This window comes from Ceratotherium simum, chromosome 11, assembly GCF_057802395.1.
Source record: "Ceratotherium simum simum isolate JZ-2026a chromosome 11, ASM5780239v1, whole genome shotgun sequence".
Lineage (NCBI taxonomy): Eukaryota > Metazoa > Chordata > Mammalia > Perissodactyla > Rhinocerotidae > Ceratotherium > Ceratotherium simum.
In genome coordinates this window covers 50,402,579-50,424,705 of record NC_141910.1, presented here as the reverse complement: position 1 = coordinate 50,424,705, position 22,127 = coordinate 50,402,579, and the positions used below count along the sequence as shown (strand labels likewise).

The 22,127-nt window shown below is 48.1% G+C and overlaps 1 protein-coding gene across 1 annotated transcript in view; it reads right to left on the bottom strand.

The window, feature by feature from the left end:
- Positions 1–4,159: 4,159 nt before the first annotated feature.
- The window catches only part of CAPN13 (calpain 13), a 52,052-nt gene continuing 34,084 nt past the window's right edge, over positions 4,160–22,127 (bottom strand). Inside the window, 10 exon segments of the mRNA XM_087436424.1 lie at positions 4,160–4,186; positions 4,747–4,802; positions 5,867–5,995; positions 7,978–8,054; positions 8,930–8,997; positions 10,662–10,720; positions 10,787–10,844; positions 14,110–14,166; positions 14,523–14,559; positions 15,831–16,029. Coding sequence (XP_087292550.1) covers positions 4,160–4,186; positions 4,747–4,802; positions 5,867–5,995; positions 7,978–8,054; positions 8,930–8,997; positions 10,662–10,720; positions 10,787–10,844; positions 14,110–14,166; positions 14,523–14,559; positions 15,831–16,029 — 767 coding nt within the window.

The following is a 22,127-nucleotide window of genomic DNA, read 5'->3' as shown; positions in this document are numbered from 1 at the left end:
ACATTTGTAACTAAAAAAGAATCAAGTCTTGGTATATGCTACCACATGGGTGAACCTTGAAAATGTTAAGCTAAGTGAAAGAAGTCAGTTGCAAGACCACATATTGCATGATTCCAATGATATAAAATGTCCAGAATAGGCAAATCTATAGATTCAGAAAGTAGGTTAGTGGTTGCCTAGAACTGGAGGGATGGGGCATATATGGTGAGTGACTGCTAACGGGCATGGTGTTTCTTTTTGTGGTGATGAAAAATGTTCTAAAATTATATGGTGGTGATGGTTGCATGGTTCTATGACTACACTGAAAACCATTGAACTCTATGTCTTAAATGGGTAAACTGTATGGTGTGTGAATTATATCTCAATAAGGCTCTAAAAAAGAATAAGGAAGGAGTGGACAACAACAAAGCGTTTTGAATGTTATGATTGGGGAAGAGTGATATGCGAGTAAATAATATGGGAACCCAGTGGGACTAAGACATGAAGGATCAGGAGTTAGGTAACTAACCCCAGGGCTGAGCAGGCAGTGAGGGCAAAGGACCTGAGGTTGGGAGAAGCATGGACTGTTGATGGAAATGAATGTCATGCTGGTGGGAGTAAGGTGCAGGAAGGTATGGTTAGCTAGGTGGGCGGGGGTCGGATAGTACAGGCCACGTTCACGAGTTCACGACTTTAGACTTTTCCTGAATATCAATAGGAAGACATTGAAGGGTTTTAACCTAGGGAGTGCAATGATTGGATTTGAATTTTTAAAAGTGTACTTAGACTGCAGGAAATTGATATGAGGGACGGGGTGGATATAGGAAAATCAGATAGGGAGCCAATGCAAAAGTCAGGGAGAGAGATGATGTCTGAGAAATCCAAATTGAAGCAGTTTGAGGGGAAAGTGGGAGGTGAGAACGTGGAGCCAATTAGCTTTTGTACGAAGTTTGGCTGTAAAGGGAGGAGAGAGAGAGTGTTGTAGCTAGAAGAAAATGTGATATGGAGGAAATTGAAAAGATAAGCATGTTTAAATGGGAATTGGAAGACTCCAGAAGAGAGATAGGGAGAAGTTTAGTATTTAGAAGATAGAGGAGAGAATTCACTCAATCAGGCCCTTGCGAAGGAGGAAGGTAATGAGATCCAGAACATCCTCAGAGGGATATGGTCTCTGGCATAACAAGATGAAGGTGGGAGATAGTTACAGAGGAAAATGGGTTTGTAGATTTGGAGGCAGACTTCTTCATCCTCCTGCCTCCAATTCTGCAAAGCAACTTACGAGCCAAGAGTGAGTGGATATGCTTTAATAATGTGATGTCAGAAGGCGGTGATTGATAAGGAAGGCAAGGGAGCATTCTTAGGGATGACGATAGGCATTAATGAAAGAGACTGAAACACACATACCCACGCATCTTATATTATCCTTCCTTCTTACATAATCTGCAGAACAGGAAGTGTGGAAAAATTAATTAAGAGGGAATTGGGACCCTATATAGGAGAAAGGATAATGAGAGATAACCCAGATATTTCAAAAGTTCAAGCTTTAGGTCCTGTGTGCTGAATTAGCTTAAAGATACAATTGAAAAATCATTCCTGATATTAGAAACCATGCAGATTGGATAGGAATCAGGCAGATGGGAAATTGGAAATGATCAAATGTCCTATTTTTAAAAAGGAGGGAAAGGGGAATTCAAGAAAATATAGTTGAATCTAATTAAATTTGATCTCTGCCATGTTTGTTAACTTGTGTTCATTAGGAAACACCAAGTGTTTATTGGGAAATATTTATGCTACAATATTATTTCTTTATGGAGACAATGTCTGCCTCTTGATTCAAACGTACATGATTGGGAGATTAAATAAATGCTGTTTACAAAAATAATAGGATTCCAGAATGTGTTGAACCCAGGACTGCTGCATAAGGGAACTGTATATTTCAAAGGGATATTGGCATATAGATAATGGTCACCAATAGGTCCTGGATGAGAACCAATAGGGATAACTAAAGAAGAGAGGCTTTGGGCTAGGCAGCAAACTATCCTCAAGTATTGGAAGGTCTGGCATGTCCAGTCTTTTTCCTACAGTGGTCCAGAGAGTAGATCTAGAAGCATGAGTAGAAAGTTCCAGGGAAGTAGATTGTTGCCTCTAGATAAAGAATACCTCACACCTGGAGATGTCCAACAACAGGGAGTACAAAATATTGAGCTCCCCAGTCCTGGAAGAGTCTAGCTGATTCTGTCGGGACTTCTGCTACAGTAGGGTGGGGTGTGGACTATGTAATTCTAGGGTCTGTTCCCTGAAAATAAACAAGTAGAAGAATAGTGAATGGGCGTTAATTCTTCAGCTCATTCATGCTAGAGGTGTAGACCCTGATGCCTAGAAATGATTGTGATCTGTCTGAAGCTGCATAGTGAGGCAATGGTAGATCTGGGGCTGGACCCAACTCTCTTCTCCCCAAGGTCTGCTCATTTCTATTACTCCACACATTAGCCTTTCCTGTGATGAGTGACTGCCTTTCCTCCTTGCAACTTTGATTAAGAATTCTAGAATGAAACTGGACCACTGTTTTACACCATACACAAAAATCCACTCAAAATGTATTAAAGACTCGAACGTAAGATGTGAAACCACAAAACTCCTAGAAGAAAACATGGGGGTAAGCTCCTTGATATTGGTCTTGGCAATGATTTTTTGGATTTGACATCAAAAGCAAAGGCAACAAAAACAAAAATAAACAAGTGGGACTACATCAAAATAAAAAAAAAGCTTCTGCACAGGCAAAGGAAACCATCAACAGAATGAAAAGGCAATGTACCAAATGCGAGAAAATATTTGCAAATCATATATCTGACAAGGGGTTAATATCCAAAATACATAAAGAACTCATACAACTCAACAGAAAAAAAAATCCGATTAAAAAATGGGCAGAGGATCTGAACAGACATTTTTCCAAAGATGACATTAGATGGCCAATGGGTACAAGGTGATCAACATCAGTAAACATCACGGAAATGCAAATTGAAAGCACAATGAGATGTCATCTCATACCTGTTAGAATGGCTGTCATCAAAAAGACAAGTAATAACAAGGGTTGGTGAGGATGTGGAGAAAAGGGAACCCTTGTGCCTTGTTGATGGGAATGTAAATTGGTACAGCCACTATGGAAAACAGTATGGAGGTTCCTCAAAAAATTAAAAGTAGAACCACCATCTGATCCAGCAATTCTACCTCTGGGTATTTATCCAAAGGAAACAAAAACACTAACTTGAAAATATGTATGCACTCTGATGTTCATTGCAGCATTATTTACAATAGCCAAGATGAGGAAACAACCTAAGTGTCCATCAACGGATGAATGGATAAAGAAGATATGGTATATATAATACAATGGAATATTATTCATCCATAAAAAAGAAGGATATCATGCTATTTGTGACAATGTGGATGGGCCTTGAGGGCATTATGCTAAGTGAAATAAGTCAGAGAGATAAATACTGTATGATTTCACTTATATGTAGAATCTAAAAAACAAAACAAAACAAAACGGAACTCATAAGTACAGAGAACAGATTGTGGTTGCCAGAGGCCAGGGGTGAAGGTACAGACTTCTAGTTATAAGATAAATCAGTCCTGGGGATGTAATGTACAGCATGGTGACTATAGTTAGTAATATTGTACAGTATATTTGAAAGTTGTTAAGAGAGTAAATCATAAAAGTTCTCATCACAAGAAAAAAAAGATTTGTAACTCTGTGTTGATGAATGTTAACTAAACATATTGTGGTAATCATTTTGCAATATATACACATATTAAATCATGATGTTGTACAACTAAAACTAATACAATGTTAAATGTCAATTATATCTCAATAAAAAATAAATTATAAAAAATAATTCTAAATCCCTCACTCATGACTTTCAGGCCAAACTCTTTTATGAATGCCCACTGGTCTACATAGCCTGGATGAAATCTGCAGCATTGGCCTTGAAACTCAGGGCCCCTGAGCAGCTGAACCTTGACTCACACAGATAAGGGCTCTGTAATCTCTGGGGAGGTTGCTCCCAGGGAGGGAGTCTTGTGTGCAGTTCTTGGAGGAGAAGGGAAATTGTGCCCCGATAAGGAAATGATTCTAAAGCTGTCATATCTTACCTGGATCCTAGAGTCTGCTCTACCCCTTGGTTCAGTTGTAAATCACCAGGTTCATCCACTGAGAAATAAGCATCATCATTACAACCCATCTTGAAATTTGTTAGCTTAATACAGAGCAAGGCGAATGGTACCCTCCTCCCTTGAAAGATGTCAGTGTAGTCTCCTCAATCCTTTCTAGCTAATTCGAACTCAGGGGGCGCTCTAAGCTCCCTTCACAGCACATCTTCTGCTACTCCCTGAATAGCCAGGCAGTGAGAGGAGCAGCTGAGGTCGACCAGCTGGCTAGGGCGGGAGGCTCGCTCTAAAACTCCATGGGAGTAAGTTTACTGTATAGTGAGCTCAGCGGGTGTTCTTCAGTCCTCTCTGGGATTTATGACTCCCACATAATCCTCCGCTTTATTAAGCTATTGGAAAAAAATAAAATCTGTCTGCCAAGATCCCAAGTCAGCCTTGGCAGAGAGCAATATATAAAGGCAGTAATTGGAGGCAGGGGGCCAGCAGCCTGGCTGGCCCTTGACAGCCTGTTCAATATCCTCAGGGAGAAAAATGCCCCCTGGAATCGGGTGAGGGAGGCGGCCTGGGGCTGGGCCCTGTGTCTAGGAGGGGAAGGGTCCTTACCTCCGTTTTTGTCAGGTAGCGTCATTCTCCATCCTTGGAGAGGTTCCAGAAAGTCTCTAGGGTACAGAGGAGGAGAAGAATCAGGACAGGCCAGGGCAGGCAGGCCTGGGCCCTTGTGAAGATCAAAGCAAATGCGGTGATGCTGTGTAAAGCGCTGTCTCACCCTCCGCAGAGTGTGCCCCCCTCCCCTCCTCGTCTCTTTCCAGACAAACACTACACCCGGACAGCTCAGGGCTGGCCTCCTCAGAAGAGCTCTCTGTGACGGCTCTGGCCCTCACTGCCCTCTCCCTCTCCCGATTCCCTGCCACTTTGAGGCCCTCCACACTTGGCCAGGGGCTGGGTGCTTTTGTCTTACAAAGTATTTCCGGGGTGCAGTTTGAGGAACCTCCCTCCTCCCACTGAGAACTTTCTGGAACAGGGTTTATGCCTCAGGCTTCTCTTTTACCCTCCCAGGGCTCTGTTCTTTCAACCTTTATTAACTGCCTAGCTCAGAGCTGTCGGGTTTACAGAGGGGCCTCATGCCAGGGACGGAGAAAGGATTAGAGTCGAGGCCAGACCCTGCTTCCGCCTCCACCACGATGGTTCCATCTTGAGCCATGTTATGGCTTGGGGTTTCACGTAAGATTTCATTTAAAACGAAGGAGTATGCTGCTAGAAAGTGTCAAAACCTCTGGCCTACATAGTTGGATTTCTGAAGCCTTGGGAAAGACCTCCCGACCCCGCCTCTTTGCTTGGGTGTGCAATTCCTTCAGGAGAGACCCAAGTCATTCACCGCCTGACTGAAGAATAGGTTTAACCCATAAACACAATCCGGAGAGGGACACAGTGGTTTAACCCTGTTCCTGAAAGAGGCACTGAACAGTGAAGAGGAAATGGGAGAGCTGGATAGGGGAATGTCCCGGGGAGAGAAGGGTGCAGCAGGGATGCTGGGGACACATGCCGACTACACCATTACACGGGCTAACGTTGGCCCTGCCTCCTGGGGCAAGGGTTCCTCGCACAGGACGCCCGCCCAGCCCAGTACTCTTGCCTAGGCCTGGGGCAAGAGTGCATTCCTGGTCCTCTTCTGCGTTCTTTGGTCACTGGGAAGGTCTCAGGATGTCCCTCAGGTGACACTTACTTGCCGTGACTTCAAGCCGCATCAGGAAGCAGACCAGGCTGGGGAAGCTGACTGTGCTGGAGCTATGGCTATACCGGAGAGTCATGAGGACCAGCAGCTCGTTGCTGATGGAGATCCCCGCAAGGAAGTCTGGGCCACAGGGTGAGCCAGTGAGCAGGGAGGAGCCTGGGGTGGGGTGCGCTTCTGCCTTCCAAGGTCTGAGAAACCTGTTCAGAGGGCCTAGGGGCCTCCCACCCCCATTTCCTCCTCAGCCTGGCATAGGGGCCAGTCCACTCCTCTGCAGTGGTGTTGATTCTCCAGCTGCCTCTATCTTGCTGGCTGCTGGGCCCCAACAACACTGTTCTAGAGTTTGGCCAGAGACCAACTTAAGATACTCAAGACACTGTTCTGGGGACACCTCAGCCTTCATCATCATCTGATAACTCTCCTGTGGGGGGGGAGCTCCTAGCCCTGCCTATCTGAGGTCTCTCTCTGCTGATGACTTTGTAAAACAACCTTTGTCCCCCACCCCATGACTTTCTGTGGGTCTTACAGGTGGATGCTGCCAGTGTGGGCAAGTGTGGTTCCCGGAAGAGGGGAATTCAGTCCTAAGTCGGTCATCCAGGGAAGAGGCTGGTCTTCAGAGGGGAGACCACAACTCAGTAGGTGGCCTCCGGTGGGCAGGACAGAGGTGGCTTGCCCTCTTCAGGCTTTGTCATCTTGCACGTCTAGTCATGAGCTCAAGGGAGGCACCCATCACATAGCAGACAACGGCAGGCTGGCACAGTCAGGCCCGTGAGCTCTGGGGGTTCAGCAGAACCTTCCAAGCCAAACCACTCATCTAGCAGCCAGGGGCCTGTTTGCTTTCTCTAGTAGAGTTAACAGCATGTGAATTGAACACCTTTAGTTAGGGCATGACTCTCCAGCCTGCTGCATTCCCAAATCACCCTCTCCTCTTGGGTTAGCTCCATTGCCCCTTTCAGTTACCTGCCTGGTCCCTGAAGCCTTTGAGTTGAATTCCAACTATTCTCTATCTTTCTCCTTTTTACTATTCTGGAGTCATTAGTGAGGTCTCATTTAAAGATTTCATCATTCACTGGCTATTCAGTGGTTCTCAGTGTGGTCCTCAGACCAGGAGCATGCGTCTCACCTGGGAACTTGTTAGAAATGCGAATTCTTGAGCCCCACCCCAGTCCTCCTGGATCAGAGACTTTGGGTGATGGGGAGGCTCATCAGTCTGTGATTTAACAGGCCTCCAGGGGGTTCCGATGCAAGCTCAAGTTTGAGAACCACAGCCCTCTGCTATGAAGATTGAAGGGGAGGAAATATGCTAAAGCAGGGAGCAGCAGGCCACGTTTCTACCCGCTTTCCAAGCCAGGAGCCACGGGAGGGAGAATTACGGAAACTCCTTCCAGGAGTAACCTGGGTGAATCTGATTTTAGATTTTATTAAGAAGGGAGGTGGCAATTTCCTGACTTAACCTTTGTGATCCATTTCTCCCCATTGGGACAGTGGAGATAATGATTCCTGCCCTTCCCAGTTTGCAGAGGAGTCAAAACAATCAAGTGAGATGATGTGAGAACAAGTTCTTGCTCAACTAGGAAGCACCTCTGCGTGCTATGGGATTATTATAATTATCCCAGGACTGAAAGCTCTTGCCTGCTCGAAGCTGACAGATGCCATTTGATTTCACTTAGCCCCAAACCCACTGTGAAGAGAGCGCATCAGCCCACCCATGGGTATTTAACACTGATGGCCCAGATGCTGAGATGGAAGTGTCTGCAAGGCAAGTGTGATTTGTGTTAAGGTATCAATCACGAGGGATTATTTTCTCACAATTAGAACTGTGCTGGGGAGAAAAGGAAATGGGAAAAATTGACTCGCACATGAGAACTCAAGCGGGGGCAGATGGAGTCTGAGTCCAGAGCCGGGAGGCTCACAGAGGCCCGTGTAAACCAGAGGAGGACAGGGAAGCCGCAGCTCTGCCTTCTCCTGACTGCCCAGCACTGCTGCACCAGCCTGGCCTATAGCATGCTAGGAGAGTGGGCATCTACACACACACCCACACCCACACCCACACACACCCCGCTGCTGCCTCCGATCATCACGGCTCAAAAGGTCCCCTGCTTTACCTGTATCCTTTATGGCCTTCCACAAATCTGAGCTCAGGAAAACTCCAGTGTTCTCCTGGGTGTTCTGGAAAATATTCAGATGAAAAGAAGCAAGAAGCCCGTGTAAGTCCCAGTGCCCACCTTGAAGAGGATATCCTGGAAGACCCTGCAATCTAATGGGGGGGACATGTCAACCATTGCAGAGCCCTGTGAGAACTCAAACGACCCCAAGTCAGGGACTAGGTAACACACCCTGGTAGAGCCACACAGGAACACTGTATTTTATTGTTGTGGGTTCGAGTATTAGGAGCTAAGGGGGGAACTAACCAGGCCTTGGGGGTAGGCAAGGGCCCCCGGGGAGGCCCTGCAGGGAAGGTGCATCTGAGGCGGGACTCTCAGGGTAGGTGGGCACTGGCCAGGCTCAGAGTGCAGGAAGGGAATAGCGAGAGTCTCGTAGTTGGGGTCTGAAGGAATGGGATGAGTGAAAAGGCTTTTCCTGGACCCCAAAGTCGGGTTCCAGCTTGGGGGATCTTGGGCACAGCTCTGATGAGTTTAGACTTTGTCCTGAGAACAATGGGGAGGTCATAGACCACATCTGTGATTTCGCCACATCTTCTGGCAGGTGGATGGGAAGGGAATGCGATGCACCGGTGGCTTGGGGGACGCAGCAGTGGTCAGTGGAGGAAGGAGGAGGGCAGTGCCGGCTGGCAGTTTTAGCTACTGTCCAGGGTGACCCCCTTCTCCTCCAACCTCCTGGAGTGCTCCTCAACCTGCCACTTGATCGGGCATTGCCTTGTGCCTCCTAGCTGTGCATGTACATCTCCCCAAACAAAGTGGGAGCTCTCCTTGAGGGTCGGGGTGAGTTTTCTCTTCTTTCCTACCCCTCGGCCCTGGTGCAGGGTCGGGCACCCAGTGAATATTTGCTAAACTGGACAGAACAAGGGTGCTAGTTAAAAGAGAACATGCCAGTACCTGGTAGTGGACAAGACACCCCCACAGCCTTGAAAACTCCTCTTGGTCAAGCTGCCCATTCACTTTCAGCTGCTGAGGAGTTAAGAGTTAACCAGCCCAGTGTGCAGGGAGCAGAGGGGCTGCAGGTTCTACCAGCCCAGCGAGCAGAGCAGCTCCATCCATCAACTAGTAACAGTCGGTCCAACGTCACTGGGATGTGGCCCCACGCCAGCTGGCTCCCTCTGTATCTGAAAGGGACCTGGCTTAGATTTATTTTACAAGGAAAAATCAACAATTGGAAGGAGAAGGAAGCGCTGAGAAAGGGGGGCCAACATCACTTGTATCCAGGGGAAGAGAGAGAGCCCAAAAGCCAGCCTTCACAGTTGGAGTGGGGCCGCCAGCCGGGGAGAGTGGGGAGAAGCCTGAGGGGGTCACTGCACCTCCGGAGGCAGCATGAGAGGGGAGTGCAGGCTAGTGGATGGAATGCGTGCCGTGGATTAACCAGCCCTGGTCACTCCATGTCATGGGTTTAATGAGAACCGATGAAAGGAAAAGAATCAATCTCCGAGGAACCGGAGTGTGAGTAGGAGCAAGGGCAGAAAAGACCTGCTGCTTTGCAGGGTCCAGCAGCCATGACCTCCCCGAAGGTCACCTGCCTTAGGCTGTGGGGCCACCCCGGGCCATCTTGATTCATCTACCGAGGATGGGCAGTGTCTCTGAGTGATTCCAAACCACTGCCGGCAGAGACAGGCCTGATTTATGATTTCATCAAGAAGCCCTCTTGTTCGACAATGGCTGGATTCGCAGTCCCAATTGAGTCTTGTTAACAGTGAGAGAGCCGAGGGGCTCTGTCTTGCTCCCAGGAGACAGCACACACCCGCGTGAAGAGCTACAAGGCAGCAGCTGGGGGTTATGCCCATGTGGGGCTAGTCTCTCCTGCCTGCCCACTGGGAGATGGGGGCAGGTGGGGGCAGAAACGGCTCACGGGAGAGTGGAAGTCAGGAGGGGAGTCAGGAGACCTGGGTTTGATTCCCATCCCTGCCACTCATGGCCGTGGAACTTGGCCATGTCACTGTACTGCCCCAACCCCAGTCTCCTCACCTGCAAATGCAGCATAATAGTAAGAATGGGGTGCAACCGCTGTGTAGACCGAGGCATTTTCTACAAGCTTCAGTGGTTGTTGTCTTTATTGAATTGGGGGCTTGTTGAATAAGGAATTTAAATAGTGAAGACTCCTCCAGTGGGAAGGGGAGGAGTAGAAGCAAAATAGTTCCCATGGGTGCTACCAGGAGGCAGTGTAGGATAACGTGAGAACATGGGCTTTGGAGTCTAAAAACTCGCACTTCAAATCTAGGCACAAATTCTGACTAGCTATGTGATCTGGGCAAATTACTTAACCTCTCCGAACCCTGTTTCTTTAATTGTATGATTGGATAATACTTATTATCACAAGGGTTGTTGCAACAATTACAAGAAAAAAATATATATATACCAGTACAGTTCTTGGCACACAGTAGATGCTTGATAGATGGTGACTATCGTCATTTTTGCTGTGGTTGTTCTGGAGAGTTAGTGGGTCAGTATAGATCCACAGAAACCCAGGTTCTATGGTGATCCCTTGGAACCAAGGAAAAAGAAATCCTGAGAGTCAGAAAAGGGTTCTCTAATGTCCTAATTCGACCCTTGGGGAAGCCCACGGAGCAGATGGGCCTTTAGAGCTGGGGGAGGGGCAGGAGGATGATGGCACAGGACACATCCATCAGAGCCACGATGCTCTGGCACTCGTCCAAAGAGAAAGTGTCCCCTGGAGGTCCTGAGGGGGGAGAACAAAAACGACAGAAATGCCAGGGAGGGTGGCACTGGGCCAGCATGTCCTTACCTTTCAGGAATTCCTGGTTGAGAAGGCCCTGAAGCTGGGTGGCATCAATGTCCAGTCCCTGATTAAGTGAAAGAGGAATGCAGGAATCACACCAGCACCCGGGAGCTGAGGGGCCTACCTGCCTGACTGTAAAAGCACTTCGTTCCCACCGCGGGCCCATCCCACCTCTGTCAGGAAGCCTTTCCTGATTGCTCCCGGCCAGGGTGATAACTCTCTCCCCTGAACGTCTGTAGTGCTCCTCACTCCTGACATTGGAGACTTTGTGCGGCTCACCTTGCATTCTCTCTGCATTCATTTATGGACTGAAGGCAGTGTTTGTCCCCCCTCCGCACTCCCCAACCTGGCACTTGGGAGAAGTATTGTTGAATGAATCAATTCAGCCCTGCAGGTGTGTTTCCCCATCTGCTTCCAGAAAGAGACTAAGAGAAAATATGAGTACTGAGTGTGTGTGTGTGTGTGTGTGTGTGTGTGTGTGTGTGTGTGGTGACAGGGGATAAAAATGCGAAGAACCCAGGCTGAGAGAAGCTGCTCTAATTGAGCACATACTTAACATTAGTCTCCTCAGCCACTGAAGCAAAAAGGGAGACATCATGGTTTTCCTTGGATTAAAAACAAGAAGCCAGTGAGGTTGAGGGGAGAGAAACTCTTGCTGGCCTGAACTTCTGGAAGTGTTAACCGCGTCCAATTTTCTGCTGGGAACTCTGAGCAGCTTCGTGGCAGTGTGCTCTATGACGACTTTTCAGAGAAGCAAAGCTGTTTCTATATGCGTCTGTTTCTTATGTCCAGCCTGGTAAAAGCTGAGGGGGTGATGTGACATCATCAGCCTGGGAAAGCTTTTACACGGGGACAGAGCTGGCATGAGGTCCCCCAGCAGACGCGTGGTCCTCCAAGTTGGCCTCACCACACAGGACTGAAAGCAAAAGCAGCCTTAAGGCCTGTCCTTACGGGAGTCCTTCAGCTAGAAGGATGACCCCTCATGATGCCCCTTGGGAAAAACATTCTGTCAGTGTCTGAAATTGGCCCTCAGGTCATCTCTCCAACGTCTCACTGGTTGGTTACGTCAGGGAAGTTGGTGCTGTGTGCCCATCTCAAATGATTTTTCCTATTTTGTTTTTTTTTGTGAGGAAGATCAGCCCTGAGCTAACGTCTGATGCCAGTCCTCCTCTTTTTTTCCTGAGGAAGACTGGCCCTGGGCTAACATCCGTGCCCATCTTCCTCTACTTTATATGAGACACCGCCACAGGATGGCTCGACAAGCAGTGTGTCAGTGCACGCCTGGGATCCAAACCGGCAAACCCCGGGCCGCCGCAGCGGAGTGCGCGCACTTAACAGCTTGTGCCACCGGGCCGGCGCCACCTCAACGGATGTTTTTTGTCAAAAGAATCAGGGCACCCTACTTTGAAGAGCAGTTGACATGCTGGTGAGGAACTAACTTACATGGAGTTAGCAACTAGAATATAAGCAGCTGTGGGGCACGGGCCATCTCCTTCCTTCTGCATGTCCCCCACCCCAGGACACCCCCTGACGGGGACCCTGAACCTAGTGACCACCAAAATGCTTGAGGAGATGAGGAAGCAATGAAGATGAAGGTTGCCTAAACAAATTTCCAAAGAATTTCACATTTGCCTCTGCCACCTCAATGTAAGATCCCTGAGGACTCACGCTTCGCATTCCCAGAGCTTAACGTAGTACTTGGAATGACCTTTGGTACATATTTGCCAATTGAATAAAAGAAGGCAGGATAGACTCAGCCTGTCCTGGAGGCTGAGTGAGTACTTCCTTTCTCACAGGCAGACCCTGGGTTATAGAACCATCACCACCTCTACAGCCATGAAGGTAACTCGTGGGAATGGTAGTGGCAGGAACCAGTCATTGTGTTTGTTTAAGGCTAGTTAAAAGGCACAAGAGATCAGGAGAGATGACACAGTGAGTGCGTGCACAAATATTTTGCTTTCAACTTTTCTTTAAGGACACAACCTCTGAGGATAGTTTTCAGCTTGTGCAGAATGATGCCAGGTTAACCCTACTCAAGGGTGCCCAGGCGAGGGGTAAAAACGGTCTGGAGTCTGGTCCATGTTCCAGTTCCCAGCCACACACCTTGCACAAAGCTGCATCTGTCTCATTTTAACTCCTACAAAGGCCCATATGGGCTACCAGTTACCCTCTATGAGGTTATAAAAAATTACATATTTAATTTCAGATGTGCAGGGGCATGGGCCATGTTGAGGATTTTACTACCTGCTCCTGAAGGAAGCTTGGTCTCAGGTATCCTAATCAGGTCCTGCTGATCATCTGGGGGCAGTCACCTTAGCTTGGCAATTTGCTCTGGGGAAGCTAATCTGTCTTAATTCAATGCAAATTGATTGAGCACCTTTTCTATGCCAAGGGTAGTGATAGGTATTGGGGACAAAGGATGCATACGATGTCACCCCTGCCTTGGGGAGCTCACAGACTGGGGACAATCATCTTGGCAGACCTTGTCTTGCATCAAGTGAAGTGCCTTCTGAATCAGCCTAGACATGGACCTGAATCCTGGGCCCATATTGATTTCAAAGAGGTCCAACTGAGCTGCTCCTTGCAACATGTACCCCTCATGCCAGCCACATTCTTCATTTCTGCTTGTTTTTTCCTCTGGGTGCAGGCTGCCTGAATAATTTCCCTTTGGGCTGCCTCCTGGTTATCACTGCCCCATTAGCCCTCTGAAGGCCTGGCATCCTTCCTGTCCTTGGCCTCTGCCTGGACCGAGGCTGGCAAGGTACACACGATCGTCTGTTTCACTTTCCACTTCCCACACCAACATGACTATCAACGGTAAAAGGCCCACCATGCAGAGCCCTTGGAAGTTGTTTTTATCCTGACAAGTCAAGGAGTTCTTTACAACAGCTTATTAAACCATTAAGAAAATCCCCCTTGCACATAGGTGGCTTGGCAGGAAGAATGCCGTTGCTGCTTTCCAAAGCTGGCCAGCTCCCGGGAGGAATGATGCCAAGGTTGGTGGGAGGTAGCAGAGCAGGAGAGGGAAAAATTTCAAGGGGTATTGCCAATGGCTTGTTTAAAGATTTAAAAAGCTCTCTTTCTCACACACACACGCACACCCCATAATTAGCTCCTCCCTTTCCACGCTCTACATTCCATCCCAGATGTTACCCAGGTGGGGCACCATGTCTCTCCAGAGCTTTGTAGCCAGATCAGTTCTGCAGACATCCAGGGAGAGAGGCTGATAAGATGACCCATCAAATCACTTTTCCTCTCTGTATCCTGATAAGGGCCTGGGAGAGGTTTCTTTACTTCTGGTCCCACCACCACCATGCTAAGTACTGTACCTGATGAGCATATTTGTAGAAAATATTTTGTTGGAAGCCATTTTCTCGAAGACTTGCCTGGATCAAAGGGAAAGTAACCAACATCAAATTTCTGGGGAAGGAGGCCACCTGTCTGGTACAGTGAGGGCACAAGGACCCCTCACCTAGATCTGAGACAGAAGATTCAACCAGCAACCAGATAAAACCTTTAGGGGAATGGGAATATGAAAGTTTATGGAAGGAAGATGGTTGGGTCCAGCCTGGCCTTGGAGGCCTGGTCTTCTCCCCTCCATCCTGTCCCTTTGAGCCATCATCAACCCATTATGGTCTCTCTGCTTTCACTGGTCAGTAGGGAGGCAGGAAGGAAGCATAGGAGCTCTTGGGAATGGGATGTGGCCAATGAAGTTTGCAACCAAACCTTGCCACACACCTACCTTCAATGCTCTGAGATTGAAATCACTGCCCAGGTTCCTAGAAAATCAGCAGAGTGTGATCAAGATGGTCAGCTCACTATTCAAAGGAGGTTTACATATGGGGGGCACCCTAGGTGGCATTGGACATTTATGCCAAGGACCTGAGCGGAGAGCCCTCAGCAAAGCAGGATGTGAAGTGGGCGGCCCAGCAGTCAACGTACAAGCATCATGACCACGTGTCCAATCTTTTGGGTGGACATCATCTGGTCTTCAAACCCTTTAGTAAATTGTTCCTTTCACAACCAGATACACATCAACAGTGACCCCCATTGCCAGGATGGCAGATAAGCTTTGTTTTATGTTCCAACTCTGATTGGTGGTACAGTGGTTGTCTGGCATGCTGGACTGAGAAGCACTCATCTATGCTCAACTGTAAAGATGGCCGTGTTTACAGCGCTGTCTGCCTCGGGTCCAATGGAGGATGAGGCAACCAGCAGGCTGGGTACTTGCTGATCCCAGTCTTGACCATTGACTTGACATCAAAGACCCTCCACGATCAGACTCTATCTTTCAGGCCCACCTTTCACTGTCTCCCTGATGTACCCCACATTCTGGCCACATTTCAGACAACTGCCATGCATGCCATGTACCACCTTCCTATGCATATGGCTGACATCACTTATTCTTCAACAAGCCCTGTGCTCACCCACTTCCTTGCTTCTGCTCAAGCTTTTTTGTGTGTGTGTGTGTGAGGAAGATTAGCCCTGAGCTAACATCTGTGGTCAATCCTCCTCTTTTTGCTGAGGAAGATTGACCCTGGGCTAACATCTGTGCCCATCCTCCTCTGCTCTATATGGGAGGCCGCCACAGCATGGCTTGACAAGTGGTGCGTTGGTCCACGCCCGGGATCTGAACCTGCGAACCCCAGGCCATCGAAGCGGAGTACGTGGACCTAACCACTAAGCCACCGGGTCGGCCCCTTTCTTCCACCTGCATTGCCCTCCCCTTTAAAACACCAAATTATGTTTTCCATCAAGGACTAGTTCAAATGCTGTTTCCTCTAAGAAGCCCTCCTCAGTCCTTCCTGCCAGAGGTGGTTTCCTCCACTCTGTCCTCCCATGAGACTCTGTGTTTCCATTGAGCAACTGCCCCATCCTGTTTGTGGTCTAGTTATTGGTTCACAAACTTTCTCGCCTCCCTTTGTGGTGGGCTCCTTGAGAGTGGGGCCCACGCTGTGTCCCCCACAGACACAGTATGTGCTGCACAGAATGATGCCATGTGTTTTTATAAAATTCAGTAAAAACATTTAGAATTCCAGAGGTTCTGTACCTGTCACTGTCTGGCATTTTCAGGAAGATTCGGAGCAGGAACTCAACTGCTTCTTTGTATGCAGTGATGACCACCACGTAGGTCCCAGGATTCAGACTGAAGCGCTTCGTGAGGGCGCACTAAGTTTTAGAAACTGTGACAGAAATGTCAGCATTTCTGAACTGGGAAAAAATGCAGGCAGCAACCTCTCCCGGAAGTGCTGAAACAAGAGGAAACAGGATGATGGTAAGAAAGCCCCCACGCCCCGTGTGAGGGAGCCCCAGCCATGGGGAGAGACCCATCACCTTCCAGACCCCTCCCCGTTCACCAAAACAGCAGTGCAGCCCTGGAAAGGGAGACAGTGCTTCCCTGAACTCTCCAAATGGAACAGAGTTCAGACTGTTATTTACTGTAGATGCTACCACTACAGTGAATGCAAAGAAACGTGACACATGGTTTTACCTCATTAAATCTAACAGCATCCTGAGTTTCTGGGCTTATCTCTCTGCTTGTCCATAAAGAAGACTTCCACAAAAACTAGTGAGATTGTTCCAACACAGAATTACTTTTGGAGCCTCTAAAGCCCCTTCTCTCCTGAACCTTTTGCAAAAGCACTCTTTGGATGCAAATGCGGAGTTGGCCTCCACTTCCTCCATCCCATCTTTCCAGCAGAGCCCTGAAATTCCTTCTCATTGGAGAATAATAGGCCCTGATCATTTTCCTTTTATTTCAATATTTTCTTAGAGATAAAACAATAAATATAATGCAGTTCCTATTACCGAATGTCACATATATATTACATAATAAAAACCCCTTACTAAATAAATTTTTCCCAATATACTCAAGACAGGGATTCCATTTAGAATGGTTACGCAGCGTGAAATGATTCTTTGTGAGCTCTGCCTTGGGGAAAAACAGGAAGAAGAGAAGAGTTTCTTTTCAGGGGGTGGGGACAGGGCTGGGCGACAGAGGAAGACAGGAGATAGGCCACTGTCCTCGGTATGCAGCAGGGGGCTGGGAGGACCCTCCAAAGTGATTCTGCTGACGATAACAGCAGCCCTGGTGTGTTTGGAGCCTGGCTTGCTTGGGCCCTTCTGGCCAAAGCAATGATGAGACTAGTTCTTCTCCAGAGAGTCAGCACCGTCCTGTGCTCTGGGTATGAGTATGTGTGCACATGTGTGTGTGCATGCATGCACACATGTGCACGTGTGGAGGCAGTGTGTGCAGAGGTGTGTGGGCACCATGCCTCCTATAATCTAGAATATAAGGATCTCCCTGCTTACCTGTTTTCCTGCCCTCCTCCCTCCACTGGACCCTCGTGCCTGTCCAGGCTCCTGATCCTTCAGAACAGACTTGTTCAATGGCAGCAAGAAGTGTGAGTATGGGGGCCTGATGGGAGGCTCTTGATCCAGAGCTCAGAGGACCCAGCGTCAAATTAACATGAAGCTAGTCACCCACAGACCTGACCATCTAGTTCTAGGGATGGGGCTTGTGTCTTTTCCTGGATCAAGTCCCCATCCTGTTCTCTAGCTTTGGGATTTAGACTACCGACTTGCTCCTTGCACCTGAATGCTTCCATCAAAGCCTTTCTGGAACTTCCACTTCTGTGACTGAGGTGCTGTGGACAAGAGTTGGATCCTACACCCAGCTCTGTGGTTGGGCCATGGCTGTGACAGAGAGGTCTCCTTGCTGTCTTCTTCCTGCCCAAGCCTCTGAGTATCCCCTGCTCAGAGATGCCCTGTCTGGCCTCTGTCTACACGCTAGAGCACCGTGGAAGGCCTGGAAGAGCTTCCCTGGACCCACCAGCATGCTATAGTCCCCACCTGTTGGCTGTGGCTACATCCCGCTCCCTCTGTTCCATCCTCCGTCCCCAGGCACATGCGCCTCTCCTTGGCAACAACAGCCCCACAGAGCCCACATCCACTTAAGGGGTCTGAGTGCCTGTGAGGTCAAGCTTCCCAAACTATCTGTTCTTCTCCATCCTTACTCACGTATCACCAATGCTGAGCTAGAATATCTACTTAGAAGGGGTGCTGATTTGGTTGTAAACAGAGCTAGAGGATGTGCCTTGAAATCATATTTGCACAGCATGCATCCTGGCTGTGGTGGATTTGGCGGCTGACAAAGAATACAGGAGGCTCAAGATCCCCCCCACACCCAAGGGACCCTCATTAGCCCTGCATCTCATTCAGCTACTATGGAAAACAGCTATCTCAACAGCTACTATGGAGAGTTCTCAAAAAATTAAAAATAGAAATACCATACAATCCAGCTACTCTACTATTGGGTATTTCTCCAAAGAACATGAAATCAATAAATTAAAAAGATTTACATAACCCTATGTTCATCGCAGCATTATTCACAATAGCCAAGGCGTGGAAGCAACCCAAGTGCCCATCAATGGATTAATGGATAAAGAAGATGTGGTATATATATATATATATATATATATATATATATATATATATATATACACAATGGAATACTACTCAGTCATAAAAAAGACAAAATTTTGCCATTTCTGACAACACAGAGGATCTTGAGGGTATTATGCTAAGTGAAATAAGTCTGACAGAGAAAGACAAATACCATATGATTTCACTCATATGTGGAAGATAAACAAACACATGGATAAGGAGAACAAATTAGTGGTAACCAGAGGGGAAGGGGTTGGGGAGGGCAAAAGGGATAAAGGGGCACATATGTATGGTGATGGATAAAAACTACACTATTGGTAATGAACACAATGCAGTCTATACAGGAACTGATATATAATAACGTACACCTGACATTTACACAATGTTAGAGCCAATATGACCTCAATAAAAGAATTTAAAAAACAAAAAAAGGAACCAGCTGCATAGTCTTATCTATTAGAAGCCAAATGCTTGAAGATAGTTTCACGGTTGCAGTCCCTCTTGGATGTCAAACCAGAGAGCAGCCAGAGGGGGCCAACCTTTAGACCAGGACAGCTAAAATCTGCCCTGCATTGTTGACCCATTTGCAGATTCTAAGCTGGTATCTGTTACAGCACATGGCAAGACTGAATCTGCAGCCACTGAACAGTGAGAGACATATCAAGGCCATGGGTGTTGGAAGAGGATGGATGGCAACAGAGGCGTGAGAAGTCCCGTGAGGGCGGTGGTGAGCCATGCCTGAGGGTTGACCTGTGGGGAAGAAGAAGAAAGGCAGGTTCAGGAGCCCAAACCAAAACATAAAGGCAAGCAGATCCCGGCAGCCTGGCTCAGGGCCCTGCCTTCCCTCTTCTTGCACAGTCAGCCTGTTCCCTGGCATACCTGGGGTGAACGGGGACAGTTACTCATTCCCTGTGAGGAGCTGTGAAAAAGCTCCTACCCATTGTAGGGAGCGCCGAGGGGAAGGAAATCAGGGAGGGGAAGCAAGTGCCTGGGAGGAGGAGACTCTCCGTTCGCCAGCTCAGCCAGCTGTGGTTACTCTTTACAGCAGTGATGATAAAATCATCATCAGGAGAAGTGAGACACTGACGAGGCCCTGGAGGTAAGACAAAACCTGGACCAATGTAAGTTCTCCAACATTGGGAGCTCCAATGAGAAGTAAATTTCCTTTATTCCATCAGACCACTGTAAAATATGGTGGGATTTGTTCTAGGCCCCCCAGGGTTTATAAAGACTGTATGTGAGTGTCTGAATGGGAAATACCTACATCTCAGTCTTTCCGTGTGGCAGAAGGAAGTACCAAGGATGCAGTCCCATTTTTAAGCCACTCCACGGTTTGCAAAGCACTTCTGTGTAATGTGTTGGATTGTCATAGTAATCCTGCAAGCAGATGCTAGGCTCCCTATTTTATGGATGTGGTAACTGAGGCTAAGCAGTCCAAGTAGCAGAGGCGAGAATAGAGCAAGCTGTGTTGCTTCCTTTGTAATTAAGACCCACCACCAGGCACTGTCTTCCACCGTTGGTGTAGGTTTCAGTTCTTTTCCACTGCTGAGCCCAGGCCTCACCTATGTGTAGGGCCACTTGATTTGCCCAGGAAGACTTCTCTGGAGACCAGGGGTGAACTAGAAGGGAGGTGGAAAGTCCCAGCCTGTGGGAGGAGCTTTGGGGTGCAGATGAAATGGCTCGTCCACCCTTGTCCTTTTTCTCTGTCCTGTCTTCTCCCTGCCTATTTGTCTACCACCCAAGTTTGGTTTGATGCAAGGCAAAGCAGTGCTCCCACAGCAGCTGGGGAGTCACAGGCCCACACCAGGACCTGAGCACCATATACGTAGCTGTCACCTGGGCAGCACTGTACCCATTGGCACCATTAGAGCCCTGGGGACTTCTGAGAGTCTGCTTGCTGGCACACACAGCCTGTTTCTCAGCTGAACTGTGAAAGGAACCCAAGTGTCTCTTGAGTCATCAAGGTCTGGACTATTTTTTGGTGTTTAACTTGATCAAGATCCTGCAAGATCCACTGGGATCTCCAGGGAGCCTGAGGAGATCTCAGGTCTGACTGCCTCTTTAGCAAAGTGAGAAGCTGAGAAATAATGCATCTCTGAATGAAAAGTAGAGAAATGGGCTTGGCAGGATTTAAAAAACAGATATGACTACAATCTTGCCAGGGCTCCTGAACTATAAAGACTTTGGGCAAATCAGTTAACACAAGGCTGTTGTGTTGCCCTGCTCTGGGGGATCAGGCTCATAGACGACAATGTGAACAGCACCCCTAGGAGTTGTGCACTGGGGCGGCCCTCTTACCCTCTCTGGGCTTCTGTCTGTCCTCAGGAAAGGGAAGAGTTGGCTGAGACATTTTTAGTAGACCTGCCTGTGCCCTGAACTGTTCAGATCTGGCTGGGTAGACCAGATGCCTCAATTCCTTCCCAGTCCTTCTCAAATCCTTTCCTCTTGTTCTTCTCAGAGGTGAGAGTCTGGGGACTCTGGGGATGAGAGTCTTCTTAGAAGGCACTTGAATCAGTTGGGATTCTTGGCTGAGAGCAATGGAAATGAACCCAGGGTGGGGTGGGCAGAAAGTAATTTATTGGGAAGGATAGCTTACAGAGTCAATGGGAAGTCTAGAGAATGCCGTTTGGAAAGTGGGCAGGAACCAGAAGAGATGGCTACACAGTTGGACACCGCCACAGGCTCTGCCAGCATTGCTGCTGCTAGGCCCAAAGATTTGCTGCAAATAATCCCTGGGCTGGTCCTACCTTTTATTTACCTCCTCAAGGGTCAAAGTCCAGAGTGACCGAGAGTGTGTGTGTGGTGCAGGGGGCATGAGGGGGGCATCTAATTGGACAAGACTGGGTCACAAATCTATCCCTTTGCATCTGAGGGCTGGGGAAAGGGAACATTTGGCCTCTTTGGCTGCTGCAGTGGGAGACTAGGCCCTGCCTTCCACTAAGTGGAAGAGTGTTCAGGCACCTGGTCATGATAAAAACGACAACTGTCCACTACTGCATCCTTAGGAGATGTTCTTCGATAGCCTCAGCAGCTTTGAAGTACCTCAAAAGTATTGTGCTAAACCCCAACAATTTCTTTTCCATTGATTTCATGCAACTAGGAAGTGGAAATGTGCTCAGAGAGAGCAGAACCCAAAAGATTCTCCTCCTTCTAGAACCAGAATCATTGTTTCTCTTCGAGCTGTGAGCATCACCAGAAAGGCAAGTGTGTGAGCCCTGCTGAGCGCCCCGGACCTGGGACCATGAGTTCCGCTATCAGGCACTCCCCTGTCACCTCCTAGCTGTACCTTGGGCAGGTCATTCTTGCTCTCTGAGCTTTGGCTCCCACATATATAAAAGTGGGGATACCAGGGTTTTTGAGACAACGAATGTGAACACGCTTGGAACTCTGAAGTACTATATCAGTGAGGCCTTCTTATTAGAGTGAACCACAGCCAGTGCCCAGGATTGCTCCGCCAAGAGCGAGGCACCCAGGAGCACTGCCTGTCCGTATGGCTAAGAACCATGGTTGTGAGTGATGCCTTAGTCTCAGTGAACAGAAACTGAGATCATTCCCAGAGATACTGTGATCAGAGCTCCACCAGAGAGGTGATGGGTGTGTTTGACTGAAAGCTGGAGGGCCTCTGGTGCCCAGTGCCCAGCTCTGCCATTAACTCCGACCACGTCCCTTCAGCTTGCTGGGCCTCAGTTTCTTCAACTCTAATGTGAGGAGAGGGGATCCCAGCATTTGATGGTTGCGCCATCTTAGTTATCCACGTAGTGCAGAGAGGCTGTGGGTATATGATTTGACAACCACCCACTTTATCTTTGGGATGCATTAAATGATTTGGGGAAGGAGGAGGGAGCAGAGGTATCAGATTTTCTTTTGTAATTCTTTTCTTTTAAATGGTAGTTTTTAAAGG